This window comes from Eublepharis macularius, chromosome 8 (genome assembly GCF_028583425.1).
Source record: "Eublepharis macularius isolate TG4126 chromosome 8, MPM_Emac_v1.0, whole genome shotgun sequence".
NCBI classification, from domain to species: Eukaryota; Metazoa; Chordata; class Lepidosauria; order Squamata; family Eublepharidae; genus Eublepharis; species Eublepharis macularius.
The window spans coordinates 138549443-138574744 of NC_072797.1; the positions used below are offsets into that span (position 1 = coordinate 138549443).

The 25302-nt window shown below is 45.9% G+C and overlaps 1 protein-coding gene across 2 annotated transcripts; it reads left to right on the top strand.

Moving 5' to 3' along the window:
* The first annotated feature begins 350 nt into the window (after window positions 1-350).
* On the top strand, window positions 351-25225 carry POLR1E (RNA polymerase I subunit E). 2 transcript variants are annotated; one of them, XM_054986800.1, is made up of 12 exons: window positions 351-437; window positions 1515-1618; window positions 3964-4040; window positions 4726-4811; window positions 5338-5393; window positions 11034-11178; window positions 12885-12992; window positions 13790-13886; window positions 15444-15577; window positions 17965-18046; window positions 19212-19343; window positions 24701-25225. In XM_054986800.1, the coding sequence occupies exons 1-12, from the start codon at window positions 374-376 to the stop codon at window positions 24846-24848; spliced, it is 1233 nt and encodes a 410-aa protein (XP_054842775.1). In that variant the 5' UTR covers window positions 351-373; the 3' UTR covers window positions 24849-25225. The 2 variants fall into 2 exon arrangements, with proteins under 2 accessions (XP_054842775.1, XP_054842776.1); XM_054986801.1 differs by lacking the exon at window positions 1515-1618 and having other exon boundaries at window positions 368-437.
* The last annotated feature ends 77 nt before the right edge of the window (window positions 25226-25302 follow it).

The following is a 25302-nucleotide window of genomic DNA, read 5'->3' on the forward strand; positions in this document are numbered from 1 at the left end:
AAGATTCTTTGATGGTACGTTTGGTGTTTATATTGAAATATATGTTTATATGACCGGCTGAGGACTCAATCAGTGTAGTTAGATGATCACGGTTTATTTTCTAGTCAGGGAAAAATCAGCGCAGGTTTTCCGGAATCCCCGTTGCTCTAGCAAAACGGCACAGCTGGGCTTCTTCTTTCCCGTCTCACCGCCACAACAACCCCGCGAGGTAGTCTAGAGGACTAGCGGAGAAGCACGTCCCGGACGGCTCCCCTAACTGGCCCTCGCCGGAGCCGCCAGGCTCTTCTCATCCGACGCCTGCAGGCGGCAGGCGAGGCTTCCTCCCGCCCCGCTCCTCCCCTTCCCGGCTCTGCTCTGCTCGCCCTGGCTGGCCATGGCGCTGGAGGCGCGTTGGAGCTACCGGGGGGACCCGCAGGAGGGGCAGAGCGCGCCGCTGGGTAAGGCTCGGGCCGGGCGTGGGGCTGGGGGCGCTCCCGTTGCCTTTGCCGCGCGCGGGGCTTCTCTTGGGCACAGAGGGCGGCTCTTGGGGGCTCAAGTACGCGGCCGGGCAAGGCGCCGAGAAGGGGCCTGGGCAGCGGCGGGCGAGGTAGGGCAGCCGGAGGGCGGGGCACGCGGGGAAGCCGGCCGCCAGGGTCGGTCCGCAGCCACACGTGGCCGGGCATTGTGCCGGGTGCGCCCTCGTGCGCCCTGGAGAATCCAGTTGCGCGGGATTGCCGCGGCGTGAAAGCGCAATGGGAGGCCAGCCTCGGCGCATCAACTCCGGAATGACCGAGGCCTTCGCGTCATAGGGCTGGAAGGGATCTCCAGGGCCATCTAGTCTGACCCCCTGCACAGTGCAGGACATGCACAACCCTAACCCCCTTCTCCCCCACACCCTTGCTTCCATACCCAGAAGACGACAAAACACTGTCAGGATCCCCAGCCAAAGTGGCCTGGGGGAAATTGCTTCAGGACCCCAAGGTGGCGATTGGCATTACCCTGGGCATGTAAGAAGGGTCCCCAAGAACTAAGCCCTGATGCAGCCCTTCCTGCCTGCCTTCTCATGATCTGCCTGCAGCCTTGGGGACCATAGTAGCCCTCTGCGGAAAGCACATCCTGGCTGTGGGAATGGAGGACCCCGCCAGCTGTGTGGATAATCCACGTTGGTGCAGTCATGCGTGGATTTTCCAGGCAGGGATAGCTCATGTGAACTAGATCCCTGGGGAATCAAGGTACGGCGAATGCTTGCTGTGTTCCTTACACCATCTGCGACTGCACTGTGACCAACTTTTACAACTGCTTTGGCTCGTCCACACAGCAAAAATCCAGTGGTGGATGTTTGTGCTGTCCTTGCACTTCAGCCACGTCTGGATGCGGCCTCAGTGGTCTTCCTGATGTTGATTTAAGCACATTTATTTCCATAGGGTCAAGTGCAACAAATTTTGAGTTGAACAGTGGCCAGAAAGTGTTTCTCCCATACTTCCCCCCCACCCCGCCCACACACTGATTATTTTGGATCCCTGCTCTGTTTATAGTTCTGTTTTCAAATGGGAAACTGAAAAGTTGTGACAACATGAACTTCACTTTGTACAAGAGCAAAGATGCCAGTAATCCTAGAAAGAAGCATAAAAGGATTTTGGTAAGAAACTTGGTCCTTAAATTTCTGTGACGTATATGCTGTTTTCTCTTTATTAAGTTTGGGTGATGGTTGTTGTGGGTTTTCCGGGCTGTATTGCTGTGGTCCGGCAATACAGCCCGGAAAACCCACAACAACCATCGTTCTCCGGCCGTGAAAGCCTTCGACAATACATCAAGTTTGGGGAGGTTTATGCAGGGGTTTAGTATTTGATTAGTCTTAGGAATTGGTTACCAAATGAACACTTTTCAAAGAAGTTCAGATAGAGGCATCCCATACCCTAGGGGGAAAAAAATCTCAATTTTTAATATCCTTCAGAGGAGGAGGAGGAATAATGATAATAACTGCGCTTCTATACCACCCTTCTAGACAGATTAGTGCCTCACCCAGAGCGGTGAACAAGTTAGTGTTATTATTATCCCCACAAAACAGCTGGGGAGCTGGGACTGAGGGGAGTGGTTGACCCAAGGCCACCTGCTAAGGTCATGGCAGTAGTGGGATTCGAAACAGCAGAGTGCTGATTCATAGCCAAACCACTTAACCGCTGTGCTAAAGCAGAGTAACTGAGCTTCATGCTTCTGTTTATAATAGCAGCATGGCAAACAGAAGTTCTATAGAGGCTCCACAGGAAATGCTTATCTTGCATGGACAACACTATTCCATCCCCAGTATATATTTCTGAAGGCCCACTATAAGATTAGACTCCCCAGTCTTTACAGATAAGTATGTTCACACGTTATATGTACAATTATTAATCATTTGTTGGTAAGGGATCCAGATATCTCCCCACCCATCCCAGCCAAATGTTTATGTCGTATTTTGTAGGCATACACACTATTGTGTCACCAGGAAAATGCCGTGCTTTCCGTTGTTAGTATAGTTAGTATAGTATAGTTAGTATAGTTGCTTTTGCAGTTGTTTTATGTGGAACACAGCCACATATTTCACTTATATATTAGACATATCTGGCTTTTAACCATCATGTCCACGAATCTGCTTACAACATTTTAAAATGCAGTTTTACCTTCTGCCCACCTCCATTGCTAATACAATAGCTCCTGCCAAATAGCATAATTCTGCTATAGTTCACCTGTGTTCCCGTCATCTTGCTAACTCGTCCTTCCCCCACCAATCAAAGAAAACACAGTTCAGAATCCATCTGGTCCCGGACAGTTGCACACCCCTGGTGGAGACAGCAGAAGTACAGAGGAGAAAGACGCTGTTCTGCCTTGGGTGTCATTCTGTAGGTTGGTTTGAAAGAGCTCTTGCCTGGATGGGGCGCGCTCTAATACCCGAACCAGACTCTTTTAATATCCCATTGTGGGTTTCATGGGTGCCTAGTTTATAGTGCCTAGGGCACCAGCAGTGCCCAGGGGCACAACACACGCACTTCAGTCACCCAAGCAAAAATTTATATTTAAATTTATAGGCAGAACTTGGCTCAAGTTGGCTCACCATCACATTTCAGGCAGGGATTCGTGAGCGGCAGTGCTGGCCCCGTTTCCTCCAGTTTAATGTGCAGTTTTAGAGTCCGGGTGGTGTAGTGGTTAGAGTGCTGGACAAGGATCTGGGACAATCAGGTTCAAATCCAGGCTTTACCATGGAAGCTTGTGGACAACCTTGAGCCAGTCACACAGTCTCCGTGTAACCTACCTCACAGGATACAATGAGAATACAATGAAAGAGAGGAGAATGGTGCAAGCCACTTGGGGGAGAAAGGCAAGCCACCAAAGATTAATAAATAGATATTTACTTGGGCTATATGAGTGGTGCATTCCCAAGAACCAGGGCTTTTTTTCTGCGAAGGGAGGTAGTGGAACTCAGTGGGTTGCCCTTGGAAAAAATGGTCACATGGCTGGTGGCCCCGCCCCCTGATCTCCAGACAGAAGGGAGTTGAGATTGCCCTTGGCGGCGTGGAGGGCAATCTCAACTCCCCTCTGTCTGGAGATCAGGGGGCGGGGCCACCAGCCATGTGACCATTTTCAAGAGGTTCCGGAACTCCGTTCCACCACGTTCCAGCTGGAAAAAAGCCCTGCCAAGAACACTTCCCTGGGCGTAAGCCTCATCCCATAGATCTGAGTAGGCTTCTGGGGAGATCCACTTAGGATTTTTCTTCCAGCCATGCCTTTTCCTGTCAAGGCCAAGGAAATCGCCATGTCTGGCTAGTCAAACGACAACACGTGTCCTTTGCATGGGGACTTCATGGGTTTGAAGTTACTGATTTCCTGTTCTGTGGAAGGGGAGTCCCTGTGCTTACTGGAGAGGATTTAAGCCGTTGTAATAAACTGTTTCTGACTTGGCTGCCAGCGTCCATATCTCATGCTTTCCATTTTTCTTTCTTTCTTTAGAATGCAGAGACCGACAGGCTTTCATATGTAGGAAATAATTTTGGCACAGGATCCCTGAAATGCAACACCTTATGCCGGTATGTATGTTTCTAAACTGCCGGCATACGAATAATTGTTATTCTGTTTTTTTTAAAAACTGCCCAAACTGGGAGGCCTGCGTTTGAGTCCCCACCCTGTCATGGAAGCTCACTGGGTGACCTTGGGCCAGTCACACCCTCTCAGCCTAGCCTACCTCACAGGGTTTGTTGTGAGGAAAAAATGGAGGAGAGGGAAATGATGTTAGCTGCTTTGGGTTCCCGTTGGGGAGAAAGGTGAGGTATAAATGAAGTTTTTAAAAAAGTATGATTTGGCGTGGGATAGCCATTTGGAATTTATTTACACATTTTAACATATTATAGAAATAAAATAAAGAAGCCGACAGCCTGTGTTGAAGATGTGTAGCTATGTTGTCAGACAGCCACCCTATATTCAGTTTTTGTTGTTGTTGTTGCTAATGTTTGTTTCATGCTACTTGTTCATTTATTTCTAAGGTTTTTGACCTGGCTTTTGTAGCTGTAAGAATGCATACTGTTTTAATACTTTTAAAAAAAATAGAAATAATACAGAGAGATGTAAATTCTAGCAATATTGCTTTAAAAGACATCCAGCATGTGCAAAACCATTTACAGAACTAACTCAATATAGTTCAGCCAGCTATTCCAAAAAAAAAAATTGAAATTAAAAAGAAATAAAAAAGCTAGATGGTATTATTTGTTCCTTTAGATACTTTGTTGGGGTGTTTGACAAGGACTCTGGAGAAATGGAAGTCTACAATGCCGAGTTATTCCACATGCAGCCATTGGTTTCAGGTGAGCAAGAGAGGTTTTGTATCCGTATGGTCTTATAGAAGTTCACTGTGAGCCGAGCTTCGTACTCTGCAAAGGAAAGTGGCACAGGCTGTGCCATTTCAGATTGAAATTCCCTACGCGCATTCCCTGCTCGTAGAAGGCAAACAAGTCAGGCAGGAGAGTTCTGAATTAGCATTTCTGATACGTTAGTTTTCTGTATGGAGGTATCCTTTAAAAAAACATCGGAATAGCGTTAAAACATGGTATAAGTAATGGTACAACACCTCCAAGATTATATTTGTATTATGCATGATCATATAGTTCAGTTCCTAAACTATGTTTAGAAATCCCAGTTTTCATAATACTGCTGACCAGTAGAGCAAAGAGAGTTTATACCAGCCAACAATCCAAGCGAAGGAATCTAGATCCACTTGAGGCTGTTGTGATATTTGCTTTTTCTGTTTAAAACTCCCTCTTCTGGGATCCCTCTTCTGGGATCGTGATTGAGTTGGTTGATACGGATCTTTTTGTTTTCTCTTTTTAACAGATGATGCAGCAGATGAAGACCTGTCAGAATATTTGAATAAAACCTACAGAGAGAAGGTACAACTTGTAAATCAGCCATTCCTTTATAATAGACTAGCTTGATACCCATGCCTTGCTATGGTATTTAACTACTTTAAATGCAATTATAATATTTACGACCGTGCACCATCTCCCCATGAACATTTAAAAACTCAGTTGCCATACTGACTTTTATATAAAATCCCTATTCAGGAGTCTTGTACCATCTTTTTTCAACTGTCTGCAGTTTCCATTACCTGATTTTTACCTCAGAACATAGAGTTCCACAGCTCTGTGGAACCCCCCTCTCTCTGATTGGTCGGTGCAAGCAGTGCAGGAGCCTGCCAGCCACACAGGAAAAACAGGGAGATTGGCAGTCTTAGTGAACTTTTAGGGGAAGACTGGGAGGTGCATTTTACCTCAGGACACATTCAGTGATTCCCAATAGCAACTGCATACTGTTTAGAAGGGGGGGGGAGGACCAATCAGGCTGCATATGCAAATGACCTCTGTGTTCTAACTGTCTCGGGAGGGGGCGGGGAAATGAGGTGTGGAATGTTGTGAGCCCCAATCAGCCCACGTATGCAAATGACCTTGAAGGCTGGCCCAATCAGGGAAGAGTGGCCGAGCTGGCAGTGGGCAGGGGCACAAACAGGCTGCAGCCTGCCAGCCACACAGGGAAGCTGTACCTCTTTGGGAAAACACATTTGACCCCTTTTTATCCCCTTAGGGGGCGAATTTCTTAAAATCCCTTCTTAGTGGGTGTTTACATCATGAATGTTCTCCCCAAATTTCATGTTTCTAAGTCCAGGGGTTTGGGCTGGGCGTTGATGAGTCAGTCAGGACACTTGTCTTTACATATATAGATTTAATGGGTCTATTTAGATCTTTCCTTAGGCATTGGCTTGCATTTGGTTTGTAAATGTCTAGCAGAGCTGTATGCTTCTTGTTTCAAGGGTGATTCAGCACTATTTTTCCCATTTACACAGGGTTATTGTTCTGTGTGGGAAGTATGCTTTCCCACAGCGATTCCTTTTAGCTAGTAAGAGTCCTATCACAGGAACCCACATTCAACATTTTGGTACTGATAAAGCCTGCAGTCCAATACTGCCCGAACAGAATGAGCTCCTTCAGTTTTATTTTAAGTTTCTCAATGCCCAGTCTGTTCATAGAATTCGTTATCCCATTGGAAGTAACTGGTTGTCAGACAATGGTGGAATGCAATATAACACGCAATATAACACGCATGGAGAGGAACGCCATCAAGACCCTCAATGTGTATCCAGACATCATTATTCTAGCAGCTGACAAAGGCAATGCCACAGTGATCATGAAAACAGAAGAATACAAAAGGAAGATTAAGGAAACCCTGGACCCCTCCACCTACAAAAAACTAAAACGAGATCCCACCTGCAAAATCACCAGGCTAACTAATGCCCTGATCAAGAATTCCTCACTTCATCCCGACACGGACAGAAAACTATGCAAGACAGAAGCACAGCCACCACGACTATATGGACTCCCTAAAATTCATAAGGATTCAGTCCCACTCCGACCCATTGTGAGTGCCATTGGTTCACCAACATATGAATTAGCTAAACATCTGGCCAATCTTCTACAGGACCACATCGGAAAAACCACGTCTTACATAAAAGATTCAGAACATTTCATCAACAAAATCAGTTCTCTGAAACTCAATCCACAGGACATACTCGTCAGTTTTGATGTTGTATCTCTATTTACCAAGGTTCCGGTAAAAGACACAATCGCACTTATTAATCAGATTTTTCCAGAGGATGTAACAGCCTTATTCCACCATTGTCTGACAACCAGTTACTTCCAATGGGATAACGAATTCTATGAACAGATGGATGGGGTGGCCATGGGAAGCCCTCTCAGCCCAGTTATAGCAAACTTCTACATGGAACATTTTGAAAAAACAGCTCTAGAATCAGCACCCCACAAACCTACAGTCTGGTTCCGGTTTGTGGATGATACCTTTATCATTTGGAGCCATGGTGAGGAAGAATTGATGGAGTTTTTAAACCACCTCAACAATATCCACCTGAACATACAATTCACCATGGAGAAAGAAACCGAGGGTAAACTTCCATTTCTAGGTACCTTGGTCATCCGCAAAGCAAACTTTCAGTTAGGTCACAAGGTCCACAGGAAACAAACTCATACGGATCGGTACTTACACAAAAACTCCAGTCACCACCCTCGACAGAAAAGAGGCATAATAAAAACATTAGTAGACCGTGCAAGACAGATATGTGAACCACACTTTCTCACGAGGAAATTAATCATCTAAACCATGCACTTCAAGCAAATGGCTACTCCAGAAATGAAATCAGAAGAGCAAGTAAACCAAGGATATATTTTCAAAGGCTTTCACGGCCGGAGAACAATGGTTGTTGTGGGTTTTCCGGGCTGTATTGCCGTGGTCTTGCCAAGACCATGGCAATACAGCCCGGAAAACCCACAACAACCAAACCAAGGATAAATCAAACAACTAAGGAAAAACAGTCTTCCACAGGAAAAGTGTTTTTGCCATATATCAAAGGAATCACTGATCAGATGGGAAAGCTTATGAAAAAGTACAGCTTACAAACAGTATTCAGACCCACCAGAAAAATACAACAGATGCTACGTTCAGCAAAAGGCAGTAGAGACCCCCTCACCTCTGCAGGAGTATACCGTATACCCTGCAGCTGTGGACAAGTTTACATCGGGACCACAAAGCGTAGCATCCAGACAAGAATAAAAGAACATGAAAGACACTGCAGACTTGGCCATCCTGAAAAATCAGCAGTGGCTGAACATAGCCTAACTCAAACAGGACACAGTATCCTATTCCAGGACACTAAAATACTTGACAACACTTCCAACTACTTTGTCAGACTGTACAGGGAAGCCATTGAAATTCATAAGCACAAGCACAATTTCAACAGGAAAGAAGAGACTTTAAGAATGAATAGAGCATGGTTTCCAGTCCTGAAAAACACCAGGCTAACAAAACACTCTATACCCGACAATAGCCCTGCAGAGAAGATTAGCACATCAAGCACCAATCCATATGCAAAAGAACCTCCTCAGGATACAGTGAAGCCTCCCTCCATTAGCATTCCACACCCTGGGAAACTCTTACAGGATGACTCAGCTCAACCCCACCCCTCCTGAGTAGATATAAATGACCTGCCAACATCTTTTCCACACTGTGACACTGAGAGATCTCTGTCTTTTGGTGCTACACCTCTGAAGATGCTAGCCACAGCTGCTGGCGAAATGTCAGGAACTACAATGCCAAGACCACGGCTATACAGCCCGGAAAATCCACAACAACCATCGTTCTCCGGCCATGAAAGCCTTTGACAATATAACGTCTTAGTTTTCACTCTGTAATTAAAAGAGCTGGGAAGGGCCCATTTCTGGGACCTCAGAGAACTGCTGGTCAGTCTTGGCCTGGATAGCTTAATAATCTGACTCAGTTTCAAGCTGCTTCGTAGATCAGTATGTCTTTTCAAATAGAGAATACACACAAAGCTGCCTTATACTGAGTCAGACCATTGGTCTCTCAAGGGAATTGTCATCTACTTTGATTGGCAGCAGCTCTCCAGGGTCTCAGCCAAAGGTTTTTCCCATTACTCACTCTGATGTTTTTAACTGGAGATGCTGGGTATTGAACCTGGGGCCTTCTGCATGCAAAGCAAGTTCTCTGCTGTCGAGCCATGATCCTCTAGAAGCTGGCAGGGCTGAAAGGAGGCCTTTAGTAACCTAGTTATATAATGTCCCAACCTGGCCCTGACACGTTGGAGCAGCTTCTTTGCTGGTAGTCCTGATACTTCAGGCTGATTCTTCCTAATTGGCCTGCCTCTTTGTTGTTTGCTTGTGTTTCTAGTTTCTTATTTTTGTACCTGTGGACTTGGGGATCCCAGGAGTGCAATTGTCATGGGGACTATCCATTTACTTCTGTCTTCAGCTCAAGTGACCCTTGCGAGTTTTCACTGCAGGTCCCATCCAGGCATGGCTGCACTGCAACTTGATTGATGAAAACATCTTGCCTCTGTTTATCTAATCAGAGCTGGATGTCTTGCTCTATAAAAAAAGAACTAGATTAGCTGAACAGTCAAGAATTAGTAATGCAGTAGAACTGCAACCAAGAGACCTGTGCTAATCACAAAAATCTAACTTAAGTTTTTATAAAACTGAATTTTAAATTATTTCTGTCAATGATTATTGGGAACAAGTGATGAAGAACATAATTGGTGGTGAGGAAGACTCTAGAGATTGCTTAATTTTTCTCGGTCCAGAGGAGTTCGCTGTGTTAGTCTGTAGTAGCAAAACAGAAGAGTCCAGAAGCACCTTTAAGACTAACCAACTTTACTGTAGCATAAGCTTTCGAGAATCACAGTTCTCTTCGTCAGATGCATCTGACGAAGAGAACTGCAATTCTCGAAAGCTTATGCTACAGTAAAGTTGGTTAGTCTTAAACAGGGCTTTTTCTGGGAAAAGAGGTGGTGAAACTCAAAACCGCACAATGACGTCACTTTGGGTCAGCTGGAACAAGGGGGGAGTTTTTTAAAGTTTAAATTGCCCTTGGTGAAAATGGTCACATGGCTGGTGGCCCCGCCCCCTGATCTCCAGATAGAGGGGCGGGGCCACCGGCCATGTGACCATATTTAAGAGGTGCCAGAACTCCGTTCCACTGCGTTCCAGCTGAAAAAAAGCCCTGGTCTTAAAGGTGCTTCTGGACTCTTTTCTTAATTTTTCTCTACTCTTTATCCTGCATGGACAAAGAGTCCAAAATTAAAGAGAAGTCCAGTGAGACCTTAACATTTATTCCAGCATAAACTGTCATGAGTTGTTAGAGCTTGCTTCATTAAATGCATGAATTAGTTCTCCATAGCAGTTCTTTATACTTAACGGTTATAAGGAACAGAAAGGCAGGAGTGGGGAGATGTTACCCAGAGATGCCATTTTTAAAATGTGATTTTTGTTATAGTGCATGGTGATGATATCTTCCCCTGAGTGAGGAGTGTGTGCACGCATGTGTGTGCATGTCTGTGCATGCCGCGCACATAAACCGGGAACTTGCAGGACAAGTAGCAAAGAGCCCTCGTTGCTATCTTTGCTACTGGGTGATGCAAGCCCATTAACAAGCTATTTCCACTTGCCTTGTGGATTTTTTTTTTTTTTTGTAATGGCCTTTGCCCAGTCAATTGGCCCAGCATCCGCCAGATCTAGAATCTCAGTCTGGACCTCGGCCCTAAGTTTAAATGGAAGTCAGCATTTTTAAACATTCTTTGCTCGTAAACCAGTAATTTCTTGCCCTTTTTGTTTTTAGTGAATTAACCTCAGCTGGTGTGGGCAGCTTTATGCTGTTCACTGAAGGGCAATGCATTTCATTGCAGCTGAACTGCTGCTGTCTTTAAGCAGATAATCAAGCGATAAAGAGAATGAATGCATTCGGTTTTTTTCCCCAAAACGATTATGACTCGGCAGCTGATTCGGAATGATTTACGCCCTCATTTTCTTCGCCTGATTCCATTGGCTTCGGGGGCGGAAACCTGAGGGCCATTATTAGTTTTTGTTTACTGCCTGAACTTCCTTGCAAAAGGTCCCACTGCAAATGGCCTCTTGGTAGCTGTACATTAATCTCTCCACACCTTTTCGCAGGTGGATCTGTGTATTGAGGCCTTTGGGACCAGCAAACAAAGGAGAGCCCTGAGCTCACGGAGGATGAACGAAGTCCGGAAGGAGGTTTTAAACAAGGCCGTGGCTAATGCCGCAGAAAACATTATTGAGACAAAGGGTGTCGCTGGTAAGGAACAAGAGTTGCTCCAGGTTCCTTTCTTTGGTTGCCCTGAGGCTCAAGCTTTCTACAAAAGTATGAAGCTAGCACTTTACTTTCCACGGGAAAGGGGGGGGGGAAATGGCAGGGCAGCCTATGAGCTGGAGCTGGGCCTCAAAGCCCTTCAATCGGGGCCCTGCTGGTTCTGCCACATTAATCCAGGTGTGCTGTGAATTTTGCCTGCAGCTTCACTTGTAAAGGCATTTTTTGAAAACTTATGAGACTAAGGAGTGGGGGACGTGATAGAGATTCGTAATGTGTGGAGTGGAGAAACTGGATAGATAGAGCCTTTTCTCCCTCTCTCATAATACAAAACTTGGGGGCTCCCAACAGAGTTGATGGGCACAAGCTCAGGAAAGACAAAAGGAATTTTTTGACTCACTGAGTGGTTGAATGGTGGAATTCGCTACCCGTGGAGGTCGTGACGGCCACAAACAGACAGCTTTAAAGAGGGGATAGTCAGATACGTGGAGGAGAGGCCCATCAGAGACCAGCTGGCTATGATGACTAAAGGGCAGAGCAAGAGGTAGCAAACCTCTGAACACCCATGCCGAGAGGCAGCAGTAGGGGAAGGCCTCTGCCTCTGTGCCCTGTTTGTTTGGCCCTCCAGACCAATTGGTTGGCCACTGAAACAGAACCCTGGCCCAGATGGACCACTGGGCCGATCCAGCAGGGCTCTTCTGATGTTCTTAGATGGCTAGTGGAATGTTCCTACCAACATTTTGAAAAATCCCTGCCTGTGGAATGGTCGAAAAAGCCCCCCTCCCCCCGCCAATATATTAGCTTTTCTTCAAGGGGGCTTTAAAAAATAGGACAGCATTAAAAAATGCAATTTCTGCACTTAGAATCTGATATAACACACTCTTGAAGGACTATGATGTGATCTCATTTTGCACATTTTGAATCCAAAGTTTGTGTTTTCCGTCCGTCTGTGTAAGGATGCTAGGAAAGCATTCAGGCCTGGTGGCATGATCTAGTTGGTGCTCGAGCCCAGAATCCGAGAATTGTCCTAATAGATTCCCTTAACAGAATAGTTGAGAATCACTGCCTCTCCCAATATGTCCCTCGGAGGGCTTTGCACTCTTCGGATAAGCAGCTACTGGTGGTCCCCGGCCCAAGGGACATTTGCTTGGCCTCGACCAGGGCCAGAACTTTCTTGGTTCTGGTGCCAGCCTGGTGGAACGCTCTCCTGGTGGCGATTCGGGCTCTGTCGGGTTTCTTACAATTCCGCAGGGCTGGATTGCTGAGCCTGTTCTGCTGGGCCTATGGCTGTCAGCGAACTGCCCCTCCCGACTGCCCGTGCTCTTCCCAGGCCCTACGGTTCCATCCTGCCCTAGATGCGATTGGTGACACTACTGTATCTTACTGTCTACACCTTATGGTTTTATTACTGCCGTGGATCTGATGACTGAGGCCATTAACTGTTGTTTTTATGTGATCTACTTGCTTTAATATATCTGTGTATGATTTATTTTTGTTCTGACCCACCCTGAGCCTGCTTGCAGGGAGGGCGGGACATAAATGGAATAAAATACAAAAATACAAATACTATGCTTGCAGAGCACAGGGCGCTGTTACAGAATCATAGGGTTGGAAGGGACCTCCAGGGTCATCTAGTCCAACCCCCTATGTCTCATGTATGATACTCACACGGAGTTCTCTGCTTGCTTTGAAAGCTGTGGTCAGTGATGCAACAGAGGATGACAAAGCAGACGTCTCCTTGGTCCTTCCTCCATGCCATGAGGATGCTGACAGGCTGGAAGATGTCTACAAGTTTGAGGATCGTATCTTTTGGGGGTTTGTTTGGGGAGGGGGGGCACAAATGGTGATTTATCCCAGTAAGAGCCTTGCATAGGTATTACTTACACAATGACAGCCAGCATGGTGGAATGGTTAGGGTGTTGGACTGGGATCTGGGGGAACCAGGTTTGATTCCCCACTCTACAGTGGAAGCTTGCTGGGTGACCTTGGGCCAGTCACACCCTCTCCAGCCCAACATCCCTCACAGGGTTGTTGTGTAGATAAAATGGGATGAGATGAAAATGATGTAAGCAGGGCTTTTTTTCAGCGGGAACGCAGGGGAACGGAGTTCCGGAACCTCTGGAAAATGGTCACATGGCTGGTGGCCCCGCCCCCTGATCTCCAGACAGAGGGGAGTTGAGATTGCCCTCCGCGCCGCTCAGCGGCGCGGAGGGCAATCTCAACTCCCCTCTGTCTGGAGATCAGGGGGCGGGGCCACCAGCCATGTGACCATTTTCTCTGAGGGCAACCCACTGAGTTCCACCACCTCTTTTCCCGGAAAAAAAGCCCTGAATGTAAGCCACTATGGGTCTCTACTGGGGAGAATGGTGGGGTATAAATGAAGTAAAATAAATAAATTGTAGAGGGAAAGAAATGTGATTTTAGTCATAAAGGCAGGAGAGAAGTAGAGCTGTTTTTGAATGGAAAGGGAGGCAGCCATGGCTTGGCCGTGGATGGCTTGCTTCAGGGTAAGTCCGTTTTTGGAAGTAAGGAGGGGAGCCTTTTTCAGCCTTAGAAGTTCCCAGGGGCAAAGTTTGTTTTTCCTGAGAACAGCCTTCAGTTCTTCTGCCTGCTGAATACGAGGCTCTAAAAGCTCCAGCCATGGCTTTTGTGAACATAACTTCGGAGGAGATCTTGAAGCTGACGGAAGAGAAAAGGTAACTGGTGCCATAAATGCGTCGCTGGGGTCAAAGGGTAGCAACCTGCCATGACTGGAAGTGCGAGGATTAATTAGGTAATGCTTGTCTTCGTGGAGTAGTTGAGTGTGAGGAACCGATTCCCACATCCCAGTCCTGTGGTGACGGCAACTTTACATGGCGGCTTGGGTGTGTGAAAGAACAGATCTCACATCCTGGACAGAATGTCCGTTTCTCTAAGATTAACCTCCAACCCAGCCCTGGTCAATGGAATCGGTTCGTGTATTCTGCTATGAGTCCTTAATTCTCATCAAGTGATGTGCACGCATGTGTAAATCAGTTCTGTCATTCTTTCCTGAGATTACTGTAATATCACATGATTCTGGAGTCAGGTCTGCACTTTCACAGTTGTATCCGCTCAGATACTTCTGCAAGGTTTCCCTTGATGCATTCTGACCATAGTCACCTTCCACTGACTGCTTTGTCTTGCATTCAGTGAATTCACACACTGTCAAACCAGCATAGCCACACAGACAGACACCAGGGCACATGAGAGCTACTTACTGAATACACAACTAGCTGTATCGGTTTGTGTTCCTTGTCCATATTGCGATAGCCAGTGTGGCGTAGTGGCTGATGTTGGACTAAGGCTTGGGAGAGCCAAGTTCAAATCCCTGCTCAGCCATGAAGCACTTGGTGACCTTGGGCCAGTCAGTCTCACTCAGCCTTGCCTACCTCACAGGATTGTTGTGATGACAAAAGGAGGTGAGGTGGAGAACTGTATACCATTCAAGCTCTTTGGAGGAAAAGCAGGATAAAACTCGATATAGCGAGCACTGAGGTATGAATAGCTAAGTCGATAGGTGACACAATCCTTTGCTGGGCCAGTTTCTGTTAATGTAGGAGCATTCAGGCTTTCAAGACAAACAGAACTCTGTTGCTTTATTTATGTTGTTTATGCTATTTATAGTCCCCCTTTCTAACTGAGATTCAAGGCAGATTACATGGTGTAGGCCAATACTATCAACGGCTGGGGCATTCAGTGACCAGGACTTATTAAAGAGTTGGAGAAACTGGAAAACAAGCAGAAATCTGATACAGAGCTGAAAACAAAACGAAAGCACATCGACACAATCTGTTACAGGACGTGGAACTATGCAGTAGAAGCACACTTACAGTAACAGACAATACGTAGTACTACAGTCTACAGTCCCTCTCCCTTTCCAGTGCACCTCTCTGAACCATCTCCTTACAGCACAGTTCTACTATCTCTGTAAAAAAAAATCCCTCCTGAATAATTCCGGATTGCATTGTTTGCAGAGAGCCAGGAGAGGGGGAGCCTCCTCAGGCAGGCCCTTCCATAAAGGGGGCCACCACAGAGATGGCACGTGTATGGGCCAGCTGTTGATTTTGCCCATATGCAAGGCGGCACCCACAGAAGGTTCTGTTCAGACGAATGAAGCTGCCATGGCAGGGCGTAGGGACGGAGGTGGTCCTGTAGCACTTGGTGTTGGAAAAGCAGCAGCGGCAAAACTGTTTTTTAAGCCTCACGACGACAATCTTCTGTGTCTTGCTTAGCCACTGTTCCTTCGTGTTGGATGAACTGAAGTGTCTGCCTGTGGAGGAGAAGAAGCGTGACCGCAAGGCCCGATGCCTCTGGTTTCTTGATAGTCTTGTCAAGCTGAGCTTCCAACGAGTGGTTAAACAGAAATGTAAGTTTCACTCGCCCATTTCCCCTCTCCTTGCTTGCCTTCAGTTTCCGATAGTGTAGTGTGCCACTAGTATGGCAAGGCAGTTGATCTGAAGCACCCGGGAGCAGGTAACCTTGTGTTTGAGTCTGTCAAGACTGAACTCCATGTATTTATTTTGTTTTGCTTCATTTATCATAGAATCATAGAGTTGGAAGGGGCCATACAGACCATCTAGTCCAACCCCCTGCCCAGTGCAGGATCAGCCTAAAGCATCTCTGACAAATATTATAACCTACCTTTCTCCCCAACGGGGACCCAAAGCAGCTTACATCATTCTCCTCTCCTCTGTTTTTTTCCCCTCACGATAAGCCCTGTGAGGTAGATTGGGCAGAATTTGTGACAGGCCCACAGTCACCCATTGAACTTCTGTGATAGAAGTGGGCAGGGGTCATTTCGTAGAAAAAGAACTCCGGGAACATTAGCATATCTCATTAGCATATGCCACACCCCCTGACATCACTGGAAGTGTGTCAGAAGGCAACACCCACCCCTCAGGCCCCTTTCCCCAAAAATCGCCAGGTATTTCCTGAAAATAAAGCAAAATGAACTCAAAGCAGCTTACCCTTCTCTGGAGACCCAGACCCAGCAGCCCTGCTTGCACGCACTCACTCACTCACTCACTCACTCACTCACTCACTCACTCACTCACTCACTCACTCACTCACTCACTCACTCACTCACTCACTCACTCACTCAAGAAAATAAAGCAGAATGAATTTAAAGCAGCTTACCCTCCTTTGGAGATCCAGCCCCAGTAGCCCGGCTTGCACTCTCTCTCTCTCTCACTCACTCGTCACGAATGAAAATAAAGCAGCAGAATGAATTTAAAGCAGCAGCTTACCCTCCTTTGGAGGGGAGGCAGTGGGGAGGAAAAGGAATCATGTGGGTGAGGCCAAAACCCACGTGATCTACAAGAATGCCGTTCCACCGCGTTCCCCCTCCAAATGAGCCCTGGAAGTGGGGTTCTGAACATGGATCACCCAGGATCCTAGTCCAGCATTCTATCCACCGTTTTGTGCCAGTTCTCTATGGACACTTATCCTTCCAAGACATGACAGGATGAGGTTTTCTGCATCCTGTACCAAGTGCTTGGTGGTGGAGGGTGCCGTCAAGTCGTAGCCGACCGATGGCAACCCCTACTGGGGTTTTCAAGGCAAGAAACTCACAGAGGTGGTTTGCCGTTGCTTGCCTCTGCATTGCTACTCTTCTCTTCCTTGGAGGTCTCCCATCCAATTACTCACTAGGGCCAACTCTGCTTAGCTTCCAAGATCTGACGAGATTGGGCTTGCCTGGGCTATCCAGGTCAGGGCATCCAGTTCTGTACAAAGCACATTTTCATATTAGTTTGTTTTGCATAGATTAGCTAGTCACTGCAAGAGACCTTAGTGGACAAGTCTGCCCCTGAATGCTGCAAATCTTACCGGATTCCTCCCCCCAACCCTTTCCCCACAACCCGGTTTCTGAAATTTCATTTGACAATACTCATTCAAAAGAGCTACACATTCACATTTTGTAAAAAAATTAATGTTGAGATTCTAAGGGTGCTGCATTCTATGCTCAGTAGTATCCCATTCTTTGCTTTTTGCTGTGATTTCTGAACTAAGCATCATGTACACAAGAAGAGTCTCTTATTACAACAGTGTACATGAAACACAAATGTGGCTTTTCTACACAATAACAACATTTAATTTATATACTGCCTTTCAGGACAACTTAATGCCCACTCAGAGCGGTTTACATAGAGGTGATATCCATGTGAGAAATAAGTGACTTTTGGAATACAATCAAAGGGTTTTGAGTACTCAGCTGATCCACAAATCCAGTGAATCTGTACTGCAAAATCTCAAATTTAAGGGAAAATTTTCTGGCTTAATTGATATTATGGTTCACAAACTGGATGGCTATTTGATACAGTGGCAATTAACATATGTTTCAGTGTATCACAATTTTTGTCAGATCTTCTCCAAAAGTGTCAATAGACTCTTAAACACAGGTCTGGAAATATTGTACCTTTTCAGTCCATTTTTATCCCACCTTTCCACCAAGAACCTTTCAGTGACATATGTGGTTCTCTGTTCCCCCTTCCTCAATTTATCCTCTCAACAACCCTAGGAGGTAGGTTAGGAGGAAAGAGAAAGACTTGCCTGAGGTCGTCAAGTGAATTCATAACAGAATGGGAATTTGAACCCAGGTCTCCCAGATCCTATGCCAGAACTCTGACCGTTACACCCCACTTGCTAAATCTTCATTATAAGGTTTCTTCTTCCTTTATTCAGTGTGTCCTTGGATTTGTAGAAAGGATTCTCAGTTTCTTGGAAACTCTAACTGAACAATACTTCATTTTCCAGATGCAGTGGGGCCTGACTGCCCACACATCATCAGCAACAAACTAGTGAAAAATTTCACAGCACTCTCCTATGGCAATGGCAGGTACAGTATTGTGTTGAGGGCTCTGAAATTTAGAGTTTGGTTGACTAAAAGGCCTTGATCGGGGCAGGGGGGAGGGCTTGTTGCTAAGCTACGGTTTCTCCAATGACGTTGAGGGATGCTTCTGCCCTTTCACCAAATGGAGATCAGTGTTTTGAAAAGCCAGGGGTTTATGGCTGCCAAGCTTTCCTTGTCTGTGCATCTGAAAAGGACTCGAGAGCCTTTTTCTCTTAGGGAATTGGCAGCCCTGCTACATGCTAAGAATTCTGCTCTCAGTCCCTTTGTCCTGGTTTCTTAGCTCAACTGCTGCATGCCTGATTGGGTGAAAGAAGTTTGATTCTTTGATCCCATGCTGTGCCCCCCCCCCCCAATTCAGAAGGACTCTGGGAGGTCTCTGAAGAATCTTGCTTGAGGTGACCTCCGTATTCTAACAGGATACTTTCGCTTGATGGTTCATGGAATTTTGATGCACTTGAGAAAGGTGGATTCAGTACGACGTGGAAGCAGGCGATTTGAGCATGCAAATGAGCATAGGGCTTTATGATTTCTCTATCCATCGCAATGAGAGGGCCGCCAAATTCTGTAATGTATGCAGATTTGCTTATGTGTACATATTTTATGGAATGTTGTTTGTTTCTGAAACTGCCCCCTTATGCCATCCTTCTGGGGTGTCATTGGATATTGTCCGTATGCTTTGAAGTCCACATTTGCAGCCATGAGTGTTAGTAACTTGCTTTAAAAAAAAGAAAACTGCGACACTCAAGGTATTGAATCCAGTGCCAAATTAGCTGCACTTACAATGAACCCTGGAATGCGCAGAAATCCGGCTTACACCACTGATTCCTTGTCTGGTGTGAAAAACTCACTTTTAACCAAGGGCTCTGCTACCAAGTCGTAGGCACCACTACAGTGCATGCTAGGATGCCACACAAGCAGAGAAGAAACAACAAATAAATCAAATAAATGATTTTTTTTTTTACATTGTGGAATTAAATTTTTAGGGTTTTTTTTCAAATTTGCATAAGTTATGGAAGTTGCAAGAAAATTTCTTAGATTTATGGTTTGGATTGTGCTAGTATAAAATTTTATATATTTGATGTGGACGTAACATGCTTGGTCCTGCTTTGCTCCTCACATCCATCTTTTCTTGTTTGTTTTCCACCTGAAGGCTTCAGAATTTGGTTTCTGCTTCAATGAAAGCGAAGATAACCGCTTACATCATCGCCCTGGCCTTGCATATCAACAACTTCCAAACGGACCTAACAGTGTTGCAGAGGGATCTGAAATTACGGGAAAGCAGGTGAGGGGAACCCAGGAATGGCTGTCCTTATTAGTAGCACTGGCAGAGTTCCCAGTTCTGCTTGGAAAACCTTGAAGGCAGAAGCCTTCTTCTATTGGGTTGGATTCTGCAGGTGGTCAGTCTTTACCACGTTCTCCTCTCACCAACCATCACTTCTGACTTTGAAAAAGTTTATTTCTGGAGTTACGAGACCACATGGTCCAATAGACATGCAGTTTGGAAGGCTGCACGGAGGAGGAGGAAAGGGGGGAAATCACCTCTCCTACATCTTCCATCTTGCGGAAGAAGGAAGAAGGCTTTCTGCCACCTCTGTGTGGCTCTTGAACCACATGGCTGGTAGTCCACACAGGTCTCCTAATCCTTGGGGATTTTCCTGAGATTGGAAGGAATGTGGGAAAGATCTTGCATCATCATCTTACTATATTATTGAGTAAGCGTATTTCAGACAAGTCACTTTGTAACCTGCTGCACCATCAGAGGGCGCTGCCATGGAGGGAAGCCTAGGCAAGGCACCATGTCCCTCCAGAAAATGTGCCATGGCAGGAAGCCCAGGCCGGGAGCAGGATGGGAGCAGGTAGCAATGCCCACCCCTGCCTTCACCAGCTGGTATTAGGAGTGAGGCAGGTGGCAATACCCACCACACAACTTAACCCAGCTGATATTAGGAGTGGAGCAGGTGTCAATGCCCACCCCCCACCTTAGCCTAGTTGGTATTAGGAGCGGAGTAGGTGGCAATGCCCTCTCCCCGCCTTAATTCAGCTGGTATTAGGAGAGGAGCAGATGGCAATGCCTAACCCCCCGCCTTAAGCCAGCTGGTATCAGCAGCAGAGCAGGTGTCAATGCCCACCCCCTGGCTTAATCCAGCTGGTATTAGGAGCGGAGCAGGTGTCAGTGCCCACCCCCCTTCAGCCAGCTGGTATTAGGAATGAAACCCAAAAATGGCTGTTCCTGCAACAATACCGGTTGGAAAAAAGAAGGGAAAATTCCCTGCAGGAAGCAACAACACTCAATGTGCAAAATCTCTCTTATAATAATAAATATTTGATTTACAAAGTGCACGTGCCTCTTGCTTCTTCAAACAGTGTTACAAATCCATTCATAACTACAATTCCTAAACATACAATAATCCAAAGACGGCGCAGTATACAAATGGACTTAGGTTTGGTAGAAACTCAGTCCAGCTCCAGTCCTTCAAATACTTCCTTTAGTTAGTTTGTTCATTCTTCTCATGCTGTTATTTCAATCCCAGGTTCTTCCAGGTAGGTGATACCGTTCTCAATGTAAAGGGGAAAGGAGGACCGCATACTTTCCCCTTTACATTGAGAACGGTATCACCTACCTGGAAGAACCTGGGATTGAAATAACAGCATGAGAAGAATGAACAAACTAACTAAAGGAAGTATTTGAAGGACTAGAGCTGGACTGAGTTTCTACCAAACCTAAGTCCATTTGTATACTGCGCCGTCTTTGGATTATTGTATGTTTAGGAATTGTAGTTATGAATGGATTTGTAACACTGTTTGAAGAAGCAAGAGGCACGTGCACTTTGTAAATCAAATATTTATTATTATAAGAGAGATTTTGCACATTGAGTGTTGTTGCTTCCTGCAGGGAATTTTCCCTTTTTTCCAACCAGTATTAGGAGTGGAGCAGGTGGCAGTGCCCACCACCCAACTTAACCCAGCTGATATTAGGAGTGGAGCAGCTGGCAATACCCACCCCCTGCTTTCACCAAGCTGGTATAAGGAGCGGAGCAGGTGGCAATGCCCACCTCCACCTTAACACAGATGGTATTAGAAGCAGAGCAGGTGGCAATGATCACCCCCCTGCCTTAGCCCAGTTGGTATTGGGAGCGGAGTAGGTGGCAATGCCCTCTCCCCGCCTTAACTCAGGTGGTATTAGGAGCAGAGCAGGTGGCAATGCCCACCCGCCGCCTTAACCCAGTTGGTATTAGGAGCGGAGCAGGTGGCAATGCCTAACCCCTGCCTTAACCCAGCTGGTATCAGCAGCAGACCAAGTGGCAATGCCTGCCCCCCTTTCAACCAGTTGAGATCAGGATCGGGGCAGTTGGCAATGCCCACCCCCCGCCTTAACCCAGCTGGTAATAGGAGCGGAACAGATGGCAATGCCCACCCCTCCATCTTAACCCAGCTGGTATTAGGAGCAGAGCAAGTGGCAATGCCCACCCCTTGCCTTAACCCAACTGGTATTAGGAGCAGAGCAGGTGTCAGTGCCCACCCCCCCCTTCAGCCAGCTGGGATCAGGAGTGGAGCAGGTGGCAATGCCTGCCCCCTGCCTTAACCCAGCTGGTATTAGGAGCGGAGCGGATGGCAATGCCCATCTTCCACCTCAACCCAGCTGGTATTAGGAGTGAAGCAGGTGGCAATGCCCTCCCGTGCCTTAACCCAGCTGGTATTAGTCACGGAGTACATGGCAATGCCCACACCCGCCATCACCCATTTGGGATCAGGAGTGGAGCAGGTGGCAATGTTCACCTGGCTGGGATCAGGCACAGAGCAGGAGGCAATGCCCTTCTTCCCTTCACCCAGCTGGGTTAAGGAGCAAAGCAGGTGGCAATGCCCGCCCTCTTCAACCTACCAGAATAAGCCACTGAGCAGGTGGCAATACCCAGCCTGTCTTCACCTTGCCGGAGTCAGGAGCCAAGCATGCAGCAATGTTTCCCCCCGCCCCTCAACCTGCCAGAATCAGGAGCAAAGCCGGTGGCAATGCCCGCACCCCCTTCATCCAGCTGGGATCAGGAGCAGAGCAGGCTGGCCTAAATGTGTTTTAAGTGAATTGTCCTGTTTTTAGTTAAATTATTTAATATGTTTATATTTTATATTCTTATTGTTTTATATTTGTATGTTTTACTTTTGCTGTACACCGCCCTGAGTCCTTCGGGAGATGGGTGGTATAAAAATTCAATTAAAGTTAAAAGTTAAAGTTAAAGGTTATAAAGCCCGCCGTCCACCTTCACCTGACAGGATCAGGTGCAGAGCAGGGGGCAATGTGTGTTCCTCCCTTCACCCAGCGTGGAGCAGGTGGCAGTGCCCACCCCCCTTCACCCAGCTGGGATCAGCCTTGGAGCAGGCGGCAATGCCTGCCCCCCTTCACCCAGCTGTAGTCAGGCACAGAACAGGAGGCAATGCCCCCCCCCCTTTAGCTGGCATGTATCAGGCATGGAGCAGGTAGCAAAGCCCACCACCCCTTCACATGGTCGAGATCAGGCAGATCAGGCGTGGACCAGATGACAATACCCACCCCCCTCCTTCACCGGCTAAAATCAGTGACAGAGGAGGAGCGGATGCCTGCCTGCCCACCCTCCCCTTTCTACCTTTAAAATTTTTCTTTATTTAAACTATAAACTATACACCATAATATAATAAACAATAAACATAGAGAATAAGAAAAAACTAAACATGACACACTAACAATACATATATCTATATAATTAAAAGGGAAAAGAAAACAAAACAAAAACCTAGATAACACTACAGGTTGAGTTCCGATTTTCTCTGCAACAAGTATATATCATTTCTAGAGTCACACTTATTCTAGGTTAGTCACAAATCCCCTCTTTTTTCTATTGTTCATGTTTCTTAATCCATAAATGCAGATGTCATCAAATCCTTGTTATCCATTTCATGCAAAAAGTCTATTAACAGTTTCCATTCAGTCAAGAAGTTAACTGTCCTTTCTCAATGCAGTAAATTTTGCCATTGATGCAAACTCCAAAACTTTTGTCAACCATTCCTCCCCTGTAGGCAATGTTGTAGTTTTCCACTTTTGTGCATAAAGTACTCTTGCCGCTGTAATAAAGCATAAAAACAATGTTCTAAAGCTTTTTCCCAACTGGCAGTCCATTATTCCCAACAGAAAAGTCTCTGGTTTCAGCTGAAGTTTTATCTTCAAAATCTTCTGAATCGATTATTGTATCTGCAACCAATTTTTTTTTTGCTTTTTTACATGTCCACCACATACGGAAAAATGTCCCTTCTTGTTTGGCACATTTCCAACATACCATTTTGGCCCCCAGATTCTTCCCCAATTCATCCATCTTATCAGCCGTTTGTTGAAAATGTTTCTGAAATTGATCCATTTCTGGAAGATCTAGAGATCCATGGCGAGTTTTTTTTTTAGTTGTAATACTTTGTAGATATTTCTGTAGTTGCCAGAAGGCGCCACAGGGTGGCAGTAGACGTCTAAAATTCACTTACTAGTGTCTCTCCTTCACTATAGCAACTGTATCTCTTCCAAGTCCCGTTTCCATAGCAACATAAAGAAAACAATAACAGTCCAGGTGTTCCGTATCTTGGATAGCCAAAACAAACCGTTGTTTCCCCAGTTTCACTTTCCCAGGTTAACTATTTCTTTACTAAGCAATGCTTTTAATCGCAAAAGTACTTTTCCCCTAAAAATGTCCAAATTTACATTAATAAATCTTGAAAAAACATTCAGTCTTTAGACTTTTCACTTCCCAGGTCTATAAATCCTCCAAAAAGCTGGAATAAGAAAGATTTATTCAAATGTCCTTTATATCTCCTTTAAAAAAATGCTCCCCAAAGGATGTTATCTCATTGTCTTGGAAAAAACCTCTCTTCTAACATCAAGAAATGAGGAGCAGAAAGCTTGGTGTCAACACCCACCCTCCCCTTTCTAGAGCCCGTTGTATAAATTCAAATTCAGCAGCTTCCCATTGGATTCTGTTTTTGAAAGGTTTCTGTTGAACTATGGTGGTGACCTTTAAGTCCTTGATGGAATGTCCAGGTAGATTGAAATGTTCTCCCGCTGGTTTCTGGATGTTGCCATTTTTAATGTCAGATTTGTGTCCATTTATTCTTTTGCGCAGAGGTTGGCTGGTTTCTCCAATATACAGAGCAGATGGACATTGTTGGCACATGAGGGCATATATCTAGTAAAATAGTAAATAGTCCAGTAGCACCTTTAAGACTAACCAACTTTATTGAGGTATAAGCTTTCAAGAACCACAGCTCTCTTCATCAGATGCATGGTTCTCAAAAGCTTATGCCTCCATAAAGTTGGTTAGTCTTAAAGGTTCTACTGGACTTTTTGCTATTTTGCAACTACAGACTAACTCCTCTGAATCTGTGACCATGAGATTCTAGTAGTTTCTTGTCCACTGTTTCTTTATATACCTCGATCAATATACCCTGGGGCTTTACTAAGTAACTGAAATGAAAGAGACAGGCCCCTGTGTATTCTAAATTTTGGCAGTGCTGGGAGACGGCCGAAGGAGGTGGTGGAAAGAAGGGCAACTTCGAGCAAGCAAGAGAGGGAAGAGCGGTGGAAGCCAAAACACACCATTCACAGGTCTCTTTATATTTTTTCCCCATCAGGATTCTTGACATTGCCAAAGCTATGAGACTAAGGATCACCAAGAGCAAAGGCCTGGCTGAATGTGAGGAACACAAACTGGGCACCCTCCGCCTGCCCTTACCAGTCTACAAAATGCCGACGGGCCACAGGAAACGCAAAATGAAGTAATTGTCAGCTGAGGCTCCTGTTGACAGGTGACAGCCTTTGTTGTACAGTGAAGGAGATGCTGAAAGAAGGGCTCAGTCTTCCGATTTCTGCCTCTACCTCAGAAGCTGTTGATTTTGTAACTCCACCACTTGGTCTCTGTGGATTAGACAGGCTATTGCTGACCTTAGGGAAAGGACTGGAGGGGAATTTGATCCTGGGGGAAACAGCATTTTGCTTATTCCCATAGTGCACATTAACAACAGGGAACCACATACAACTTCCTTGTGTTATGTTTAACTGCTGGTATCCTGAAAGTGTGAACTACAGCATCAGAAAAGGGGTAGCCAGGGGCAAGTGTAAATTATTTTAGTTATCTGTAAAATAAATTTGAAGCGAGATGGGTGTTTTTTATGTTTTATTTCAATTTACAAACATACAAACATAAAATATAAACTCTAATCATACAAACCTAAAA